General features: G+C 42.3%; 1 protein-coding gene across 1 annotated transcript in view; it reads left to right on the forward strand.

Moving 5' to 3' along the window:
* The first annotated feature begins 12,213 nt into the window (after positions 1 to 12,213).
* The window catches only part of SLC9A2 (solute carrier family 9 member A2), a 42,680-nt gene continuing 37,415 nt past the window's right edge, over positions 12,214 to 17,478 (forward strand). Inside the window, exon 1 of the mRNA XM_045162413.1 lies at positions 12,214 to 12,278. Coding sequence (XP_045018348.1) covers positions 12,214 to 12,278 — 65 coding nt within the window. The remainder of the gene's footprint in view (positions 12,279 to 17,478) is intronic.

Raw genomic sequence — 17,478 nt, forward strand, 5'->3', positions numbered from 1 at the left:
TTCTACCCTTGCCTGTTCTGCTCTTCTCCCTGCGTAGGGGGTAGAGCGGGGGGAGGCAAGCTCCATGCATCAAATCACTGGACTTTGTAAGATTAAAATGGTAGAGAAGGTTCCATATGAAGAAGAATAAATCAGTTAGTGTCTATTCATCTGGAAAGTCAAAAATTGCCCAGTAACACCCCAGATTCAGAAAGGCAGAACTGGTTGGGACCATGGGGATCCATCTGGAAAGTCAACAATTGCCCAGTAACACCCCAGATTCACATGGGCAGAACTGGTTGGTACCATGGGGATCCATCTGGAAAGTCAACAATTGCCCAGTAACACCCCAGATTCAGAAGGGCAGAACTGGTTGTACCATGGAGACTGAGGGGGTGCTAACCTCTTAGAATCACTGAAGAAACATGTGAGAAAGAACGTCACTTGGCCTTGAATCTTAAAGGAAACATCTGATCACAGCTTGAAAAGTTTGGGGAAGGTAACTGTATGACCCAACCAATGATGTATTGAATATAAACAACTTATTATCAACAAATAAATTATGTTAAAGATTTTAAGAACATTCTGGAGATATTTATGCATGTTGGATACATGTTCTTACATATGATTCTATGTGTGTGTACTCAGGCACTCAATCATATCCGACTCTTCTTGACCCTATGGACTGTAGCCTGCTAGGCTCCTCTGTTCATGAAATTTTCCAGGCAAGAATACTGGAGTGGGTTGCCATTTCCTACTCCAGGAGATCTTCCCTACCCGGGGATCGAACCTCAGTCTCTAGTGTTGGCAGGTAGATTCTTTACCACCGTGCCACCTTATTCTCTCATCGTGTTTAAATATAATGTTACAAACACCATATATTATAGAAATATTACTTGCTTGCTATTACTTAGGGTATGAATTCTTCAAAGCTTTTAAAAGTATTTTCAAATTATTTTTCAAATTCTCTGCTACTTCATGTGGTCTCCAGCAATGGACAGGTACACCAATTCCATTTGTATGTTCAACAGAACCACATACTGTAATTTTTAAAATTATGCAGGAACTTTATTATTGCTTTCATTTGAGATCTTCCACTGTAAATGCAGTTGGACAATTTTCACTTGACTCACACACCTTTATTTACCTCCCCATACTTTGTCCATAATGCAATAGAAAGTATTTTAGTGATTTTTATGCCTTAAAAATAATTGCCACATATAGGGGAGAAGGGATACATGTATATGTATAGCTGAGTTGCTCTGCTTCACACCTAAAATTATCACAGCATTGTTAATAGTCTATACTCCAATATAAAATAAAAGTTAAAAAAATAACTTTATTAAATGACATTTTTATACAAGCTTTTTAAACTAAAACTGATTCTCTTCCTGCAGTTAGTCTTCACATAGGTTAAAGCACATGTCAGTGAAAAGAGTAGTTGTTTCACTTAAGAAAGAAGTAAAAATAAAGTCATGTTCTTTTCCTTGATGGGATGAGAACCAGTAAGTATGCTGGGCAGAAAGGTCTCTCTATAATCAATTACAGAACCAGGGTGGAGGTGGGAGTTGCAGTTTTTGTTTGAGACCAAACTAAGGGAAAGGGAGCCCTCTTGTCTGATGCCCCACGTTTGTTTGCTTATTTACCTAGGCAAAAGGGCTTAACTGCACAGAAAAACCAGCTTCTGCTCTATTGACATAAATCTCATTTCACCTGACCCACAAATGATGGTTTTTCTTGTTCAGCGGCTAAGTCATGCCTGACTGTGTGCGACCCTATGTCGGACTCCGCGACTGCAGCACACCAGGCTTCCCTATTAATACTTCCCTGTCTCCTGGAGTTTGCTCAGACTCATGTCCATTGAATCAGCGATGCTATCCATCCATCTCACCCTCTGTCACCCCACCTCCTTTTGCCCCCAGTCTTTCCCAGCATCAGGGTTTTTGCCAATGAGTTGACTCTTCGCATCAGGTGGCCCAAGTACTGGAGTTTCAGCTTCAGCTTCAGTACTTCCAGTGACAATTCAGGGTTGATTTCCTTTAGGATTGACTGGTTGATCTCCTTGCAGTCCAAGGGACTCTCAAGAGTCTTCTCCAGCACCACAGTTAGAAAGCACCAATTCTTTGGCGCTCAGCCTTCTTTAAGGTCCAACTCTCACATCCATACATGACTACTGGAAAGACCATATCATAATGGTTGGCAGCCTTCAAAAGGATACCAGCACACAACTCCAACACTTCCAAAGGAACTGCAGTACCAGGTCTACATTCAGGTTGTACAATGCTTTTGAAGAATTGAATGGCTCTCCATTTGTCAAGCATTTCCATGAAATGGGTTTTTTCTTCTATCATTTATAAAATCTCATTTCAGTGTTGGATGAGAAGCCAATTTGATGACATTGTCCTGCAGGGACTCCCCACCCTTGCTGCACACTGGACTCTCCTGGGCCTTTAGAAGATACCAATGTTCCCACTCCCACCCCCAAGGTTCTGATGTATTGGCCTGGGGATTTCAATAAGACCCTCAACCAAGTAAAGAAGCCCTCAGCACTCTAGTAGGGGGATAATGAAAGTGTTAGTCACTCAGTCATGTCCGACTTTGCGACCCCATGGACTGTAGCCCACCAGGCTCCTCTGTCTATGGAATTCTCCAGGCAAAAATACTTGAGTGGGTTGCCATGCCCTCCTCCAGGGGATCTTCCCAACCCAAGGATCAAACCTGGATCTCCTCTATTATAGGCAGATTCTTTACCATCTGAGCCACAAGGGAGGCCCCGGTGGGGGATAACGGATGTCGTTTAACTGTTCCTTCATGTTGGGCCCTCTATTCATAAAAAATGGATACTAACATAGTAGTGTATTTCTCAAAGGAAGAGATTCATGAGGATTTTTTTGGTTTGTTTCAACCTGTTTGTTTCAAAGAAATACCTACAAGGTATCTTGACATAGAGACAGGATCAAAATGATGCAAGCTAGTCAAATCTTTTAAAAAGTAGTTCTTCATGTTCGAGGCTTTGCATTGTTGTTCAGTCCCTAAGTCGTGTCCAACTCTTAGTGACCTCATGGACTGCAGCGTGTGAGGCTCCTCTGTCCTCCACTATCTCCTTACAGAAATGCTGTCAAACACAATGCCTACCAAAGGTAAATAGGACACTAATGATCTCCCCCCTGATCTGGCCCGTATCCACTGGTTTAGCCTGCTTAACTATATCCTCTGTTGCTCCTGCTCCATGTTCCTATGCCGTCAGACCAGCTCCTTTACACCCCTCTTTGTCCCTGCTGGCTGGCCATGGTGCCTGGGTCTGTCCTCCGCCTGGCTGTTGACTGACTGACTGACGGCATTTCCCATTGTTTTGGGAGCCAGAGAGACTGGTACTAGCAGCGGTGCCACACTGACCTCTCTTGATGAAACCAGGAAGTGCAGTGAGAGAAGCTCCAGAAAGGAGCGCAGCTGAGGCTGAAATGTGAGCTATTCCCCGTGTCAGGCTGGGACCTGTTACCGGAGGTGAATGAGCTTAAGGACAATGGGGTGAGCAGAGCTGGGAGCTGCAGCCCAGCCCAGCATTTTTCTTAACAACTTATCTGATTCTGTCTCTCTGTGGCTACGTTCCAGAGACCCAAGTTTGAATTCACTCTTTTAAATGATTTTGCTAATTTTTCATCATTCAAAGAATTAAACATTTTGTACTGTGCATTTAAAAAAAAGAAAAAACCACCCAAGGTAGTTTCATTTAGGCAGTTTAAAAACTCCCTGCCACATTTTAAAAGAAAATGTCACAATGCTTTAGGGTAGCTTTAAAAAATATTCTTTTAATTTTTATTTGTTCTTATTGTTTATGTACTGATGGGTGGAACCACACATCCAATTCCACGTCTCCAGCTCCCCCTAACTTCCTACATACTCCTATTGCTCGCTGTCAACCAAGAGAAAACAGAAATGGAAGAGAAGGCTTCCTATAACAGTGTCAAGGTGATAGCTTTTAGAAGCCATTTCAGAAATTCAATGCATGCCAAGACATGGAAACAATCTAAATATCCACCAACCGGTGAATGGATGGAGAAGCATGTGTTTGCGTGCTAAGTCGTTTCAGTCATGTCCGACTCTTTTGCGACCCCGTGGGCTGTATTTGTTTTTTAAAAAGAAATTAAATGTAAGCCACTTTAATCCTATGAAAGAAGTAAAAATGGGAACACCAATCATAAACACATCTGCTGGGGGTATCAAGCCAGCCAAGAGTTAACTTGGACTTCAGCTCTCAATGGAGTATTCGAATTTTAACCTTTAGACTGACTGAATCCCTTAACTTTCTGTCCAATTAACTCAACTTTCAGATGGAACTACACATAAAGCAAACCATATGGACAGCTGTTCTGTTTCCCTGTCAACAAGGAGGTATAATATGGCTTAGCTGCCTTCTGATGCTGCTGCTGCCAAGTCGCTTCAGTCGTGTCTGACTCTGTGCGACCCCATGGACTGCAGCCTACCAGGCTTCTCCGTCCATGGGATTCTCCAGGCAAGAACACTGGAGTGGGTTGCCATTGCCTTCTGATAACTTAGAGGTTAAAGAAAGAAACAGGAGGTAGGGTATTTATTTGACTGGAAATAAGATATTAATAGAAATGATGTTATTTGAACAAAATGATGATTTTAGAGGTGGTAACGAAGGAAAGTGGAGAAGGCAATGGCACCCCACTCCAGTACTCTTGCCTGGAAAATCCCATGGGCCGAGGAGCCTGGTAGGCTGCAGTCCATGGGGTCGCTGAGGGTCGGACACGACTGAGCAACTTCACTTTCATTTTTCACTTTCATGCATTGGAGAAGGAAATGGCAACCCACTCCAGTGTTCTTGCCTGGAGAATCCCAGGGACAGAGGAGCCTGGTGGGCTGCCGTCTCTGGGGTCTCAAAGAGTCGAACACGACTGAAGCGACTTAGCAGCAGCAGCAACGAAGGAAAGAGTATTCAAAAGAACAGGTGAACTTTCTTTCCTGGATGGAAGGGAAACACACTAAATCTCGACTCCATCACCACCTTCAGGGCTTCAGCCGTGGGACCCCCTTGGGCCAAAGCTGTAGACCTTCATGTAGCAATAAGTAAATCTTTAGCCACAAAAACCACTTGAGATGGAATTCAAAACAACAAATTCCTCATCAAATTATCAAATTATTTTTGTAAGACTGCCTAAGATGCCAGGTTTGGCCTATTTATTTTTCCTCACACACCCTGTCCCTGAGGCTTCTGAACAGTGCTAAAAATGATACAAAACCTGAGAAAATAACAATAACATAGTTAGAAACAACAGAGGAAAGGAAACCAAAGATGAGGCCAGAAAGGCTAAAAATAAGCATAAACATGGTGCCCGTGTGTCTCTTAGACTTGGATGGGCCACAATTTTGTGTCTTCAAGCCTTTCAGCAGCCAAGGTGAAAACAGGAGCCTCACCAAGGACTCCTGTGCAGACCTTCTAAGATAAAAACAAATGAATTTCACAGAAGACAACCAAGGCTTCCTGATATTAAAACCAAGAGAGGGAGAAAAAACACACACACACACACATATACACACCTTATGCTCGGTCCCTATGAAAAAGAAACTACACAGTAAAATAAACAACATATTAATACAAACTTTCATAGGACTTTTCCTTAAGTTACTTCTCAGGATGGGGTTCCCAGGTTAACTTGAATTCCAGATAGACAGGGGAGAATACTCTCATAAAACAATGATTCTTTGAGTGTGATATGAATTTGGCTGGCATCCTGTACTATTTGTGAAATCTGGCAGCAGTGGCCTCGTATAGAAATGCAGATCCCTAATCTGTGTGTGTTTGCAGTATTGATCAGAGAAAATGAGTGTGTGCAGGGGTCAGCAGCAAGATCAGTGGGGTAGCTTAGTCATCCCGTATCCAGGGAAAGTATCCAGGGGAAAAAACATTCATAGGAGCTCAGAAGTGATACCACCTGATGAGAAAGCACTTCTGTTAAGAATTACGGGAGGTTTCGTGCCTCAGACGGTAAAGCGTCTGCCAACAGTGTGGGAGACCTGGGTTCGATCCCTGGATCAGGAAGATCCTTTGGAGAAGGAAATGGCAACCCACTCCAGTACTCTTGCCTGGAGAGTCCCATGGACAGAAGGGCCATAGTAGGCTACAGTCCATAGTCCTGCAAAGAGTTGGACATGACCGAGCGACTTCACTTCATTTTAGAAAGCACATGAATCTACTATACAGGCCGGTCATTACTGCTCCCCTACAGTTTGTGGAATTGTGTTTTTGCTTGCTTATTTTTCTGTTCGGTGCCATATACAATCACTGGCCACTGACATAGATTAATACCTTAAAACAATGCTTCCAATGTATACAATGGGGCATGAGAAACGAATGAGACTTCCCAAAGGCATTTTTTAAAAGGCTTTTGTTGTTGTTGCTGTTTTGATGTGGACCATTTTTTAAAGGGGCTCCCCAGGTGGTACTAGTGGTAAAGAACCCGCCTGACAATGCAGGAGACATAAAAGATGCGAGTTTGATCCTTGGGTCGGGAACATCCCCTGGAGAAGGGCATGGCAACCCACTCCAGTATTCTTGCCTGGAGCATCCCATGGACAAAGGAGCCTGGAGGGTTAGCATAGGATCCATAGGGTCGCACAGAGTTATACACTACTGAAGTGACTTAGCATGCATGCAAGCATTTGTTAAAGATGTTATTGAATTTGTTACAATATTTCTTTTGTGTTATGTTTTGGTTTTTTGGCTGCAAGACATGTGGGATCTTAGCTCTCTGACCAGGGATCAAACTGGCACCCTCTGCATTAGAAGGTGGAGTCTTAACCACTAGACTGCCAGGAAAGTCCCCCAAATGCATTTTTAAGCATTGATTATTGATAAAGAGGCATTTGACAGTCAGTGCTCTGTGACAACCTAGAGGGACAGGATGGGAGGGAAGAGGAAGGGGGGCTCAAGGGGGATGGGCCGTATGTATACCTATGGCTGATTCATGTTGATGTATGGTGGAATCCATCTCAATATTATAAAGTAATTATACTCCAAAAGAAAATATAGAAGAAAACGCATTTGACAAAAATGACCATTTTAAAAGTGTTTTTAAGTTTGAATGCATTAGATCTAGCTACAGATACAATAAAGCTTAGAAATATTTCTAAACACTAGTGAAATATTGAGTATGGCATTTTAAAACTAAATTTAGATGCTTAGGAAAAAATTCCTGTTACCAAAGCCATGTGAGTTTTCCTCATTTTTTTCCTAGATGGATCACCCCTCATCATGGTTAGTTGTTGATATCAAGAAGGATAAATGGAGCTACTGTATTCATTTGATAACTTATTCTACTAATTTTAGCCTGAAAAAAATCAAGTATTGCATGTTTCAGCATATCCACATAAACACATAACCAAGATGGGGAATGGAATTTTCTTTTCACATTCAACTCGCTAAATATATTTAAAGACAATTTTCAAAATCTGTCTTCTAGGGACAGGTTAAGACTCTGCACTTCCAATGAAGGGGGTGAGGGTTTGATTCTTGGCTGAGGAACTAAGATCCTACATGTTCTGTGGTGTAGTCAAAAATAAATAAATAAAAGGTAATTAATATTATTTAAAAAGTCTGCCTTCTAAAATTTTCTATCTGTAATAATAAAATGCACTCCCAATACTTTAGAATTCAAAATTAATCACTGATTTGACATTCAAGAATTTTATTGAATTCACAAAGCAAAATTTGAGGTATAAAATTTCTTAATGTTTATTAATCTGTTGAGATACTGGCCCATGAAGGGGTCAATTCTTTCAAGTTGATTAGTGCCAAGTTTTTTTACAAAGCGACCTGAATATTAGTCCATAAATTTTGAGGGAAAATACTAATTAAATTTGTACTGGTTCTTAGGGAGAAAATAAAGCTCATCTCTCAGATCAGTTGTGTCTTGGGACAAAATGGGGACTAGCAGTCTGATTAGGAGTCTGCAAACCAGAGAAAATTCTTTACCCACTTTGACTGGTTTTGATACCTCAACCACTTCACTTCTCTGAGTCCCAGGTTTTAAGCTCCCAACATGAAATTTGCTGTTAGCAAACTTTATATCCCTCCCACCCTCTCCTCCCCTCACTGTGTCCACAAGTCTTGCGACCCCATGGACTATAGCCTGCCAGGCTCCACTGTCCATGGGATTTTCCAGGCAAGAATACTGGAGTGGGTTTCCATTCCCTTCTCCAGGGGATCTTCCTGACCCAGGGATTAAACTCAGGTCTCCTGCTTTACAGGTGGATTCTTTACCATTGGATTCCTTACCATCTGAGCCAGCAGGGAAGCCCTAATTATGAAGAAGGCTACAATAAACATTCTTCTGTACTTTTTTTTTTTTTTGTGGACAGGAAGTCTTTACTTCTGGTGAGTAATAACTAGGAGTGAAATTGCTGGGTCATGGGGTAAAACTTATCCTTATGAAAAATGTCAAAGGAGTTCTCCAGTGTGGTCGAGCATCGCTGTACCCCTACCAGCAATGGAGGAGTGTTCCAGGTTTTCACAGGCTTCTGAACATTTGCTCTGTTGGGTTGTCAAGTCTGCGGGTAAGAGCTCCACTAGTGTGAGTGAAGCAGTATCTCATTGTGGTTTTAATTTGCATTTCCCTATGGCTGATGATGGTGAGTACCTTTTCATGTGATCACTGGCCATTTGTATTCCTTCTTTTGTGAAATATTCCTCCCAAGGTGAGATGGATTTTTTGTTTTGGGAGTTTGTTTTTGCCATTCTAAATTGTCTTTTTTATTATTGCTTGATATGGGTTCTCTAGTATTTTGGTGGTGGTGGCAGGGTTGGGGGGTGTGGGTTCTTAAGTTCCTTAGTCCCTCGACCAGGGATCGGACCCATGCCCTGTGCAGTGGAGGCACGGAGTTCTAATCCAGAAATTTCCCGAGTTCTTGATACATTCTGGATTCAACTCTTTAGTCAGACATATGTATTATAAATGCTTTTTCTAAAAGTTCATTTTTAAAAATAAACAGTGGCAAGTTTATATCATAACCATTCTCTGGAATAGCTGTACCCAAACATTCAAGTGACAGACATATCAGGAAGTGACTGCTACAAGAATTTAGTGTTAAAAAAAAAAAAAAAACTATCCTGAAACTCAATAACTTAAGCCTATAAACCTTTATATAAAAACAATGGGTCCAGGTCAGTTGGGGTCAGCTGAGTTAGGCTGAGGTCAGCTGAAGTACCCTGGCTGGGGGAACTCTGCTCCATGGGTCTCTTATTCTCCTCTGGAGCCAGTGGGTGAACATGGCCATATTCTCCTGGGTGAGGCTGAGGCACAAAAGGACGGAGAGAAACACGCACAGCCTCTTGAGTCTTAGACTCAGAAGGACACAGGGTCATCTTCGCATCAATCTATTAATCAAAGCAGACATCGTGGTTGAAATCAGAGTCAGAGGTGGGAAAACTGTGTCTCCTGCCCACAGTTAGAGACCTGTGCAAAATCATGTGACAAATGACACAGATACTGGGAGGAGAGGAGAATGAGAATAATGGAAATCAATCACAAGTGGCCCTAGTGGTTAAAGAGCCTGCCTGCTAATGCAGGAGACGTTAGAGACATGGGTTCGATCCCTGGGTTGGGAAGATGCCCTGGAGGAGGAAATGGCAACCTATTCCTGTGTTCTTGCCTGGGAAATTCCAGGGACAGAAGAGCCTGGTGGGCTACAGTCCACGGGGTCGTGAGAGTTGGACACAGCTGAGATTCAGCATGTGTCACAAACAAGTAAATGTTATAAGTTTACAAATGTGTTTTTAAGCACTAATGATAGAACGCAGGCATTTTAAATGATTTTTAGACTATTTTGCCCTCATGCACCAGCTCACTGTTTGATTTTTCCTCCCTCAAACCAGTTTATTTCCATTTGCTGCTAAGTCGCTTCAGTCGTGTCTGACTCTGTACGACCCCATAGATGGAAGCCCACCAAGCTCCCCAGTCCCTGGGATTCTCCAGGCAAGAACACTGGAGTGGGTTGCCATTTCCTTCTCCAATGTATGAAAATGAAAAGTGAAAGGGAAGTCGCTCAGTCGTGTCCGACTCTTAGCGACCCCATGGACTGTAGCCGACCAGGCTCTGCCGTCCATGGGATTTTCCAGGCAAGAGTACTGGAGTGGGGTGCCCTTGCCTTCTTTAGTAAATCCTAAAACAATTCACTTATCTAGGAATTCATGAATTATAGAGCTATGTAGAGCACTTCCTCTATGCCACAACCACTGTATGCCAGGTTCTAGAATCACAGCAGTGAACCAGACAGGCAAGGTTTCTGAAATTCCGTAGTAGGGAATTCCAGTTCAACAGTATGTTACAGGAGGCCCCTGGAAGGGCTGTTTACCTGGATTCATGGTGTAAAGGAGTGTTTTTACAAAGAAAATGACATCTAGGCTAAAGCCTAACAGGTGAGCGTGCATTAAAAAGACAAAGGTGGAGAAGACTGTTAATATGTGCAAGAGATAGTGGAGGGCAGGAAGACTTAGAAGTTGGATAGTTGGATGTAGGATGGCCACAGAATGGAGAGTGGATTTCACGTATGGAGCAACAGGTGGCAGGGAGGCTACTGCGTCATCTAGGCCAGAGGTGATGGTGAAAAACATGGGTGGAGGCAATAGGGGTGGACAGATAGAAATGGCTTCTGGTGAGATTTGGAGTCACCATGAGGAGTCATGGAGTTTGATTCTATGTAGGATTAAGGGGGAGTGAGAAATCAAGTGAAATGCCAACATGTCTTAAGCAATCAACATATGGTTTTGCATTTAATGAAACAAGGATTAGAGGGAAGTGTGCATGCTCAGGTGTGGACACACCTGTGGGACCCTATGGATTGCAGCCCACTAGGCTCATCTGTCCGTGGGATTTCCCAGGCAAGAATACTGCAGTGGGTTGCCATTTCCTCCTCCAGGGGATCTTCTCAACCCAGGGTGGAAACCAAGTCTCCTGCATTGGCAGGCAAATTCTTTACCCACTGAGCCATCGGAAAAGCCTAGAGGAAAGGTTGCATGGAACTGATGGGAGGAATAGATAATAAACTTTATTCTAAAAATATTGCTTACCTGTGTTAAAAGATACTTTAGTAGTAGTGGTAATAGTGTTAGATGCTCAGTTGTGTCTGACTCTTTGTGACCCCATGGACTGTAGCCCACCAAGCTCCTCTGTCCATAGGATTTCCCAGGCAAGAATACTGGAGTGGGTTGCCGTTCCCTTCTCCAGGGAAAAGATAACTTATTTTATCTTAAATTATTTTAAGAATTTGTTTGAGCAAAACTGGACTCTAATCAGGCAACAGCCAATCTAACAGATGGAAAGGAGCTCGGAGGAGGTGTACAGAAGGAGAGATTTTTATCGGTAGACAAGAGCAGAAACAAGGAAGTTAGACTAGGCAAAAAAAGCGGGCTGGTTATGGCAAGATTCCTTTCCTTTAGGGGAATGGCAGGGTCTATTAGGCAGGTGACCTTGCTAGTGCTGGTGAAGTGATTTCTGATGAACTGGTTTAAGATTCCATTTCTGGGAGAGCTGAAACTGTAATTTAATCAAGTCTGGATTTGGTGACTTGGAGCTTAGATAAGTGATTCCATTTGGGGCTGTTGTCTTATTTTTAATAACTGTGAAATATCCTGAAGGCATTGTTCTGCAATAAATATGAATCTGAGTTCCAGAGAGCATTTAGGCATGCGTGTATCCTCAGTTGTGTCTGACTCTTTGTGACCCCATGAACTGTAGCTCTGCCAGGCCCCTCTGTCCATGGGACTTCTCAGGCAAGAGTGGGTTGCGATTTCCTTCTCCAGGGGATCTTCTTGACCCAGGGATTGAACCTGAGTCTCCTGTATTGGCAGGTGGATTCTTTACCACTGAGACACCTAGGAAGCCCAGAAAGTTTAGAGCTGTGGTCAATTTATGTATCACAAGACTGGCAGATTTGGACACTGGGGTGAGGGGGGAAACGTTCATGGAAAATACAAGAATAGGAGAACAGACAGATGAAGGAAGCTCAGCGATTAAAGGACAGATGTAAGGATCTTGCCAGAGAGGCTAAGAAAGTGCCTCCAAACCCACAGGATGAAGGATGTAGGGGAAGAGTGGACCCCTGCTTGATTGGAAGGTGAGACTGAGTAGCCAAGAGCTAGGGAATCATCAGGACAGCAACTCTATACCAAGCCTCAGAGAATGAGATATGAACAACAAAATTTAGGTCAGCATCATGGCCCGCTTCAGTAGGAAAGAGAAGATGGCCACGAAAGCCAGTAAGCCGTTAATCTGGTGCAAGTGAGAGAGTTTGCACCGGTGGTTTCTGTTTTTAAGAAGGATAAAATGGTGTGGGGAGTAGGTGATTACTATCCTTGAGATAAGTAGAGAAAGTTTGAAAAAAAATGAAACAATACAAACTGGGAGAGAAAATTAAGAAAACCTAGTCAGAGTCCTGGCAGAATGAAGGGTCCAGGTATGGTGGGAGACTGCGAATTGATCATGGCCCACGCCTTCCTAGCTGTGCCGTTTTCCACCCACATCTGCGGCCACATACAGAGAAGACACTTGGCTTCACCCAGGCAAGAGTTTGCCAAGTGCAGTGTCTGTAGAAGGACAATGCAGGGAGAAATTTGAGGACACTGGGTTTACTTTGCTCAAAGCCAGCTTATTTTTTTTTAATTTTCTTAGAATTGATTTAAAAATTCAGAATTTATTATTTTTTTTTTGATGCTACTCAAAAATAATCAACTGTTTAGTCCATGGTAAAGAAACAAAAATGGTTTTCCCATAACAATGCATGCTTACTCCTTCAATCTCTTATTTATATTCTTAAGTTTCTTTTCAAGTGACTTCAATGGACACAATTTATTAGCTTTTCTTATTCTCTATATCCAAAGATTATTTAGGAAAGAGTCAAAGATAATTGTTAATATTGCATTTTTATAATGAACTTACTAATATAGAAATTCATTAAGCTAGAAAGCCAAGTAAATAGGATTGTCAACTTCTCAAAATTCAATATAAATTTACTAGCAAGGTTGAAAATAAAATTCCTTTCAATAGAAATTTAAGTATAGACAGATGTTGAAGTATAGACTGTATAGATAAGAAATACCTCAGGAAAAAGCCTCTATATTAATATGCTAATTGACCACTATACTTTCAAAATTTTTGAAAAAATTGATACAGATCAACAATTTACATGTTAATACATCTAACTAGGAAATATACGTTTTAATAGGCATCATTTCAACCACAGCCTTTCAGATCAAAATACAACCATGACTGACGAAGTATTTTCCCATTTCCTGGGGTGAAAATGCATCTTAGGATAGAGACACACTGAAATGTGGGTGGGAACGTGGGGGTGCCATGACATTCAAAACTTGTGATGAAGCCTCTTGCGATCAAGTCGTGTGTGTGTGCGTGCGTGCATGTGTGTGTTGGGGGGGTGTGCATGAGTGCTTAGTCACTCAGTTGTGTCCAACTCGTTGTGACCCATGGACAGGAGCCCCCCAGGCTCCTCTGTCCATGCCATTTCCCAGGCAAGAACACTGGAGTGCATTGCCATTCCCAACCTATTCAACAATTGTAAAAGGTGGAATGTGGGGACTAGGAGAAGAATATAGGCCTATTTACAGAGACAATTACACAATCTAATAAAAAGATTTATAGAAATACGTTCTTGTCTTTTTGTTAACAGCCTAACAGAAGAACTGGTTTTACGGCTTTTCTTGATGTCTGTGAATTAAACAATAGGTCTTAAGAACAGGTTTGTAACTGGTTCTTAAATAGTAAGAACTGGACTGCACTGTGGGCATATTTTTCAAAAGTAAACTTACTCTTGCCTTGAGTTGAATATTCACAAGGTGAGTGAGCCAAATATTCCATATATTTTGATTGTCTTGATACTCTTATGGCTCAGGCAGCAGGCAACACCAGTGATGAAAAATGACTCAGCAATAAGCCAAATAATTTGTTCTTGTGAATACAGTCTAGCCACTACTTGGACATATCCTTTTTTTTTTTTTTTTCTGGAAGTCTAATTTCCAGATTTTCCTGGTCATTTTACAAGCCTAAATCCTAGAATATCTTCTCTCTTGGGACCATAGCAAATGATGTTAATGAAATGAAGATGTTGAGAGTAATTAGAGCTCACTCTCTGACCAGCTGAAATAGACTAAAAACCCTGGAGCAGGTTAAATTTAGACTGGATCATGAAAAAAAGGAAGCGTGCCTTCTGTTTAGAAGGGGAGAAGTTAGATAGATAGATGGATGGATAGATAGAGCAAGCTGGACATTGATATATTATCATCAGATGGAATCATTTAGTTCTCGATACATGGCTTCAAGCAGAAGTGTGTATGTATGCATGTGTGCGTGTGTACGTGTGCACACGTGTGTGAAAGGAAAGGAAGAGAAAGAGGAGGAGAAGAATAAGACAGAGGATTGGGGTAGGAAGGTTTTCTCATACACACCATGAGAAAACACGTGAAATGCCCAGGGGACCATCCCTGCCCACCCTAGAGAGTAATTCTAGTTTCTCTACTCGCTTTTGTGGAAATGCAAAGGGAAAGACAAAACACATCAACATACATGTGTGCTTACTCACTCAGTTGTGTCCAACTCTTTTTTGACCCCATGGATTGTAGCCCTGCCAGGCTCCTCTGTCTGTGGGATTTCTCAGGCAAGAATATTGGAATGGGTTGCCATTTCCTTCTCCAGGGGTTCATCCCTACCCAGGGATTGAACCCAAGTCTCCTGCATTGCAGGAAGATTCAGATTCTGAGCCACTAGGACATACAGAACTGATTTAAAAAATAATTAAATTTAAGAATGTGTGCTATACATTTAAACACAACTCCTAATATGGACCATACGTAGCATGAGAGAGTCAGATAGGGATGGGGAGTGACTGTTTTTGTTGGGGTTATATTGGAGGCCAGTCCTGCATCATAAAAATTGAATGGAGACGAGAACTAATTATACAGGTAATTTAGGGAAAAAAGCATGATCATTGACATAACCATTTCTTTCCTTTTGCTTCATTCATCCAGATAATTTAAAATTTCAGTAGACCTGAAGTCTGAAAAATAGTAAGGATCTTATTAAGTGAGTAAATGCAGAGGAGAGGAAAAGCAGGGTTGAGATTTCTTTTCTGTTTCCTCCTTATCCACAAGCATGGAGATTCTTATCACAACTGACCTTTGTTCCCAAGGTTTACCACATGGGAACCGTTGTGCTTAGTCACCAAGGCCTCCTCTCCGCAGCTGTTCCGCTAAGCGGGGCAGGCCAGTCTGTGGGCGTCTGGAAAACACGACGAGGAGGGCAGCAGATGCTGGTGTCAGTGAAGCCCTGCCTGGCTTTCCTGCTGAGAAGCCAGGCCACCACTGAGCTAGGGTGTGCATGTGTCTGTGTGTGTATATATATGTCTGTATCTGTGTGTGTGTGTGTCTGCATACGTGTGTTGCAAAATACAGTTTCTTATTTATTAAAGAGTTTAGCCTGATTTGGCCTCAACTTCTGAGTGAGCCTGTATTTTCATGGTGAATCAACAAGAACTTTCCATAATTCTTTCTTTTCTGCTGGTCAGGAGAATGGACCAGGTTATCTTGTAGACTTGCTCTCTGCACTCCGTTGCTCAGTCGTGTCCAAGTCTTTGCGACCCTGTGGACTGTAGCCCGCCCTCTGTCCATGGGGTTTACCAAGCAAGGACACTGCAGTGAGTTGCCACTTCCTCCTCCAGGGGATCTTCCTGACCCAGGTATTGAACCCGAGTCTCCTGCGTCTCCTGCATTGGCAGACGGATTCTTTACCCCTGAGCCATGGGGCTTCCCTCTGCAGATTTGGGGATCAGAAAAATCATTTGTTTCTCTTCTCCCAAATCTCACTTACCTTGACAAACTCTCAGGTAACTTTTTCCCCCTTAAGTTTCATCTACCTTGATAAAAATATAGTATTTCAAAATGACAATTGAGTAGTGTGGAATCTCACTATGAATTCCTTACTGGGACGTGGCACTGAAGTTGCATTGCCAGTGCGTCTTTTAGGACCTCATTCGTTCTCTTCACCTGTAAATGCAGGTGTTGGAATGGAAAAAGATCGTGTCTAGGCTTTCCCCACAAGAGGAAAATGTAGCTCTTTTTTTTCTCAGCTTCATCCTTTTCAGTCAGATGCCCACAGATTCATTTATGAGAGGAGAGGCATTGAACATGCTATTCCTTAGAAGTGGCTTACGGCATTTCGCCTTCTGGGTTTCTTCCACTGTTTCGTTTTGTGCAGACAGTCACACCTTCTGTAAGCGCTACTGAAGAGGCATCTGAGCCCTTTCCGCTTCAGGGATTCACGTGGTGTCAGTTTACCAGCCGGGATTACCTGGTCCCTGCTCATCATGTAACCACAAAACACGAACATCTGGGAAACATCCCAGGCCAGTGTAACTTCACCGGCACCCCCTCGCTGCACTTCCCCTGCCACCTCCGCCTCCATGGCTATAATTCATGTGTTCTTAAATCACTATTGGAAGTCCTTTCTGCTAGCTTTTAACCTCAAGGACTACACGGTGTTCCCGGATATTTGAACCGTTAACTCGTTAGCTTAGTGACTGTATCAAAGTTTCCAAGTAGTTGGATGTGAATCCAAATATGGATGAATTTAATCTGGAACTCAAAGCCTGAATTTAAACCTTAGCAGACCTGGAATTGTCTAGTTTAGAACTAAAATAAATTTTTTATTTGTAGAGCCAACAGGATCTAACCATTCTTGACGAACAGTACCTACGGTTTCAAAGGTAGATGCAGTACACGGTGAAGACAGTTATACCCTCCACCCCCATTATTTTTACTTCCTCATGACTATTTCCATAGTGCCTACATAATCAAAATATAAAAGCAAGATTACAAGTTAATTTTGAACCACTGAAAATTTAAATCCCTTGGAATCATAAGGACAAAAAATTTCATTTCCTATCTATACTTGTGAAGGAGCTACAGCCCCACTAGTTCAGACTGGGACCCTCTGGGTAAGTGGAATGAAGAGTCTCTGAATATATTAATAGATTCCTGTTTCTTTCTGGGATTCGTATAGGACCCGAGTATCCACTATGGATGGTCATTAGGCATTGCATCCTGTGATACAGAGAATCTTGGGGCTGGCAGGGACCTCCAGGAACCATGTAGGAAGGACAGCCACCTTCATTCTGTGTGCACGCTTTGCAGACAGGCCAGGTGCTGGATCACACATTTTTCCATCAACTCTGACAGCAGCTGTCTATGGTTGACGATATTAGTTCAATAGCATGAGTGAAGAAATATAGAAATTGAGACCCGGGAAGCAGCAGAAATCTGTGTCCACATAAGGGTGCCCACAAATACCATTCACCAGCTTGATAACTACCGTGTTTCCTTTCCATTCATTCATTGTGTCTGTGCATCATCTCTTTTCTCAACTAATTCTAGGATAAAAAGGCACTCACCATAAAGAGCAATTCAAGACAAAA

Source organism: Bubalus bubalis, chromosome 12, assembly GCF_019923935.1.
Source record: "Bubalus bubalis isolate 160015118507 breed Murrah chromosome 12, NDDB_SH_1, whole genome shotgun sequence".
Lineage (NCBI taxonomy): Eukaryota > Metazoa > Chordata > Mammalia > Artiodactyla > Bovidae > Bubalus > Bubalus bubalis.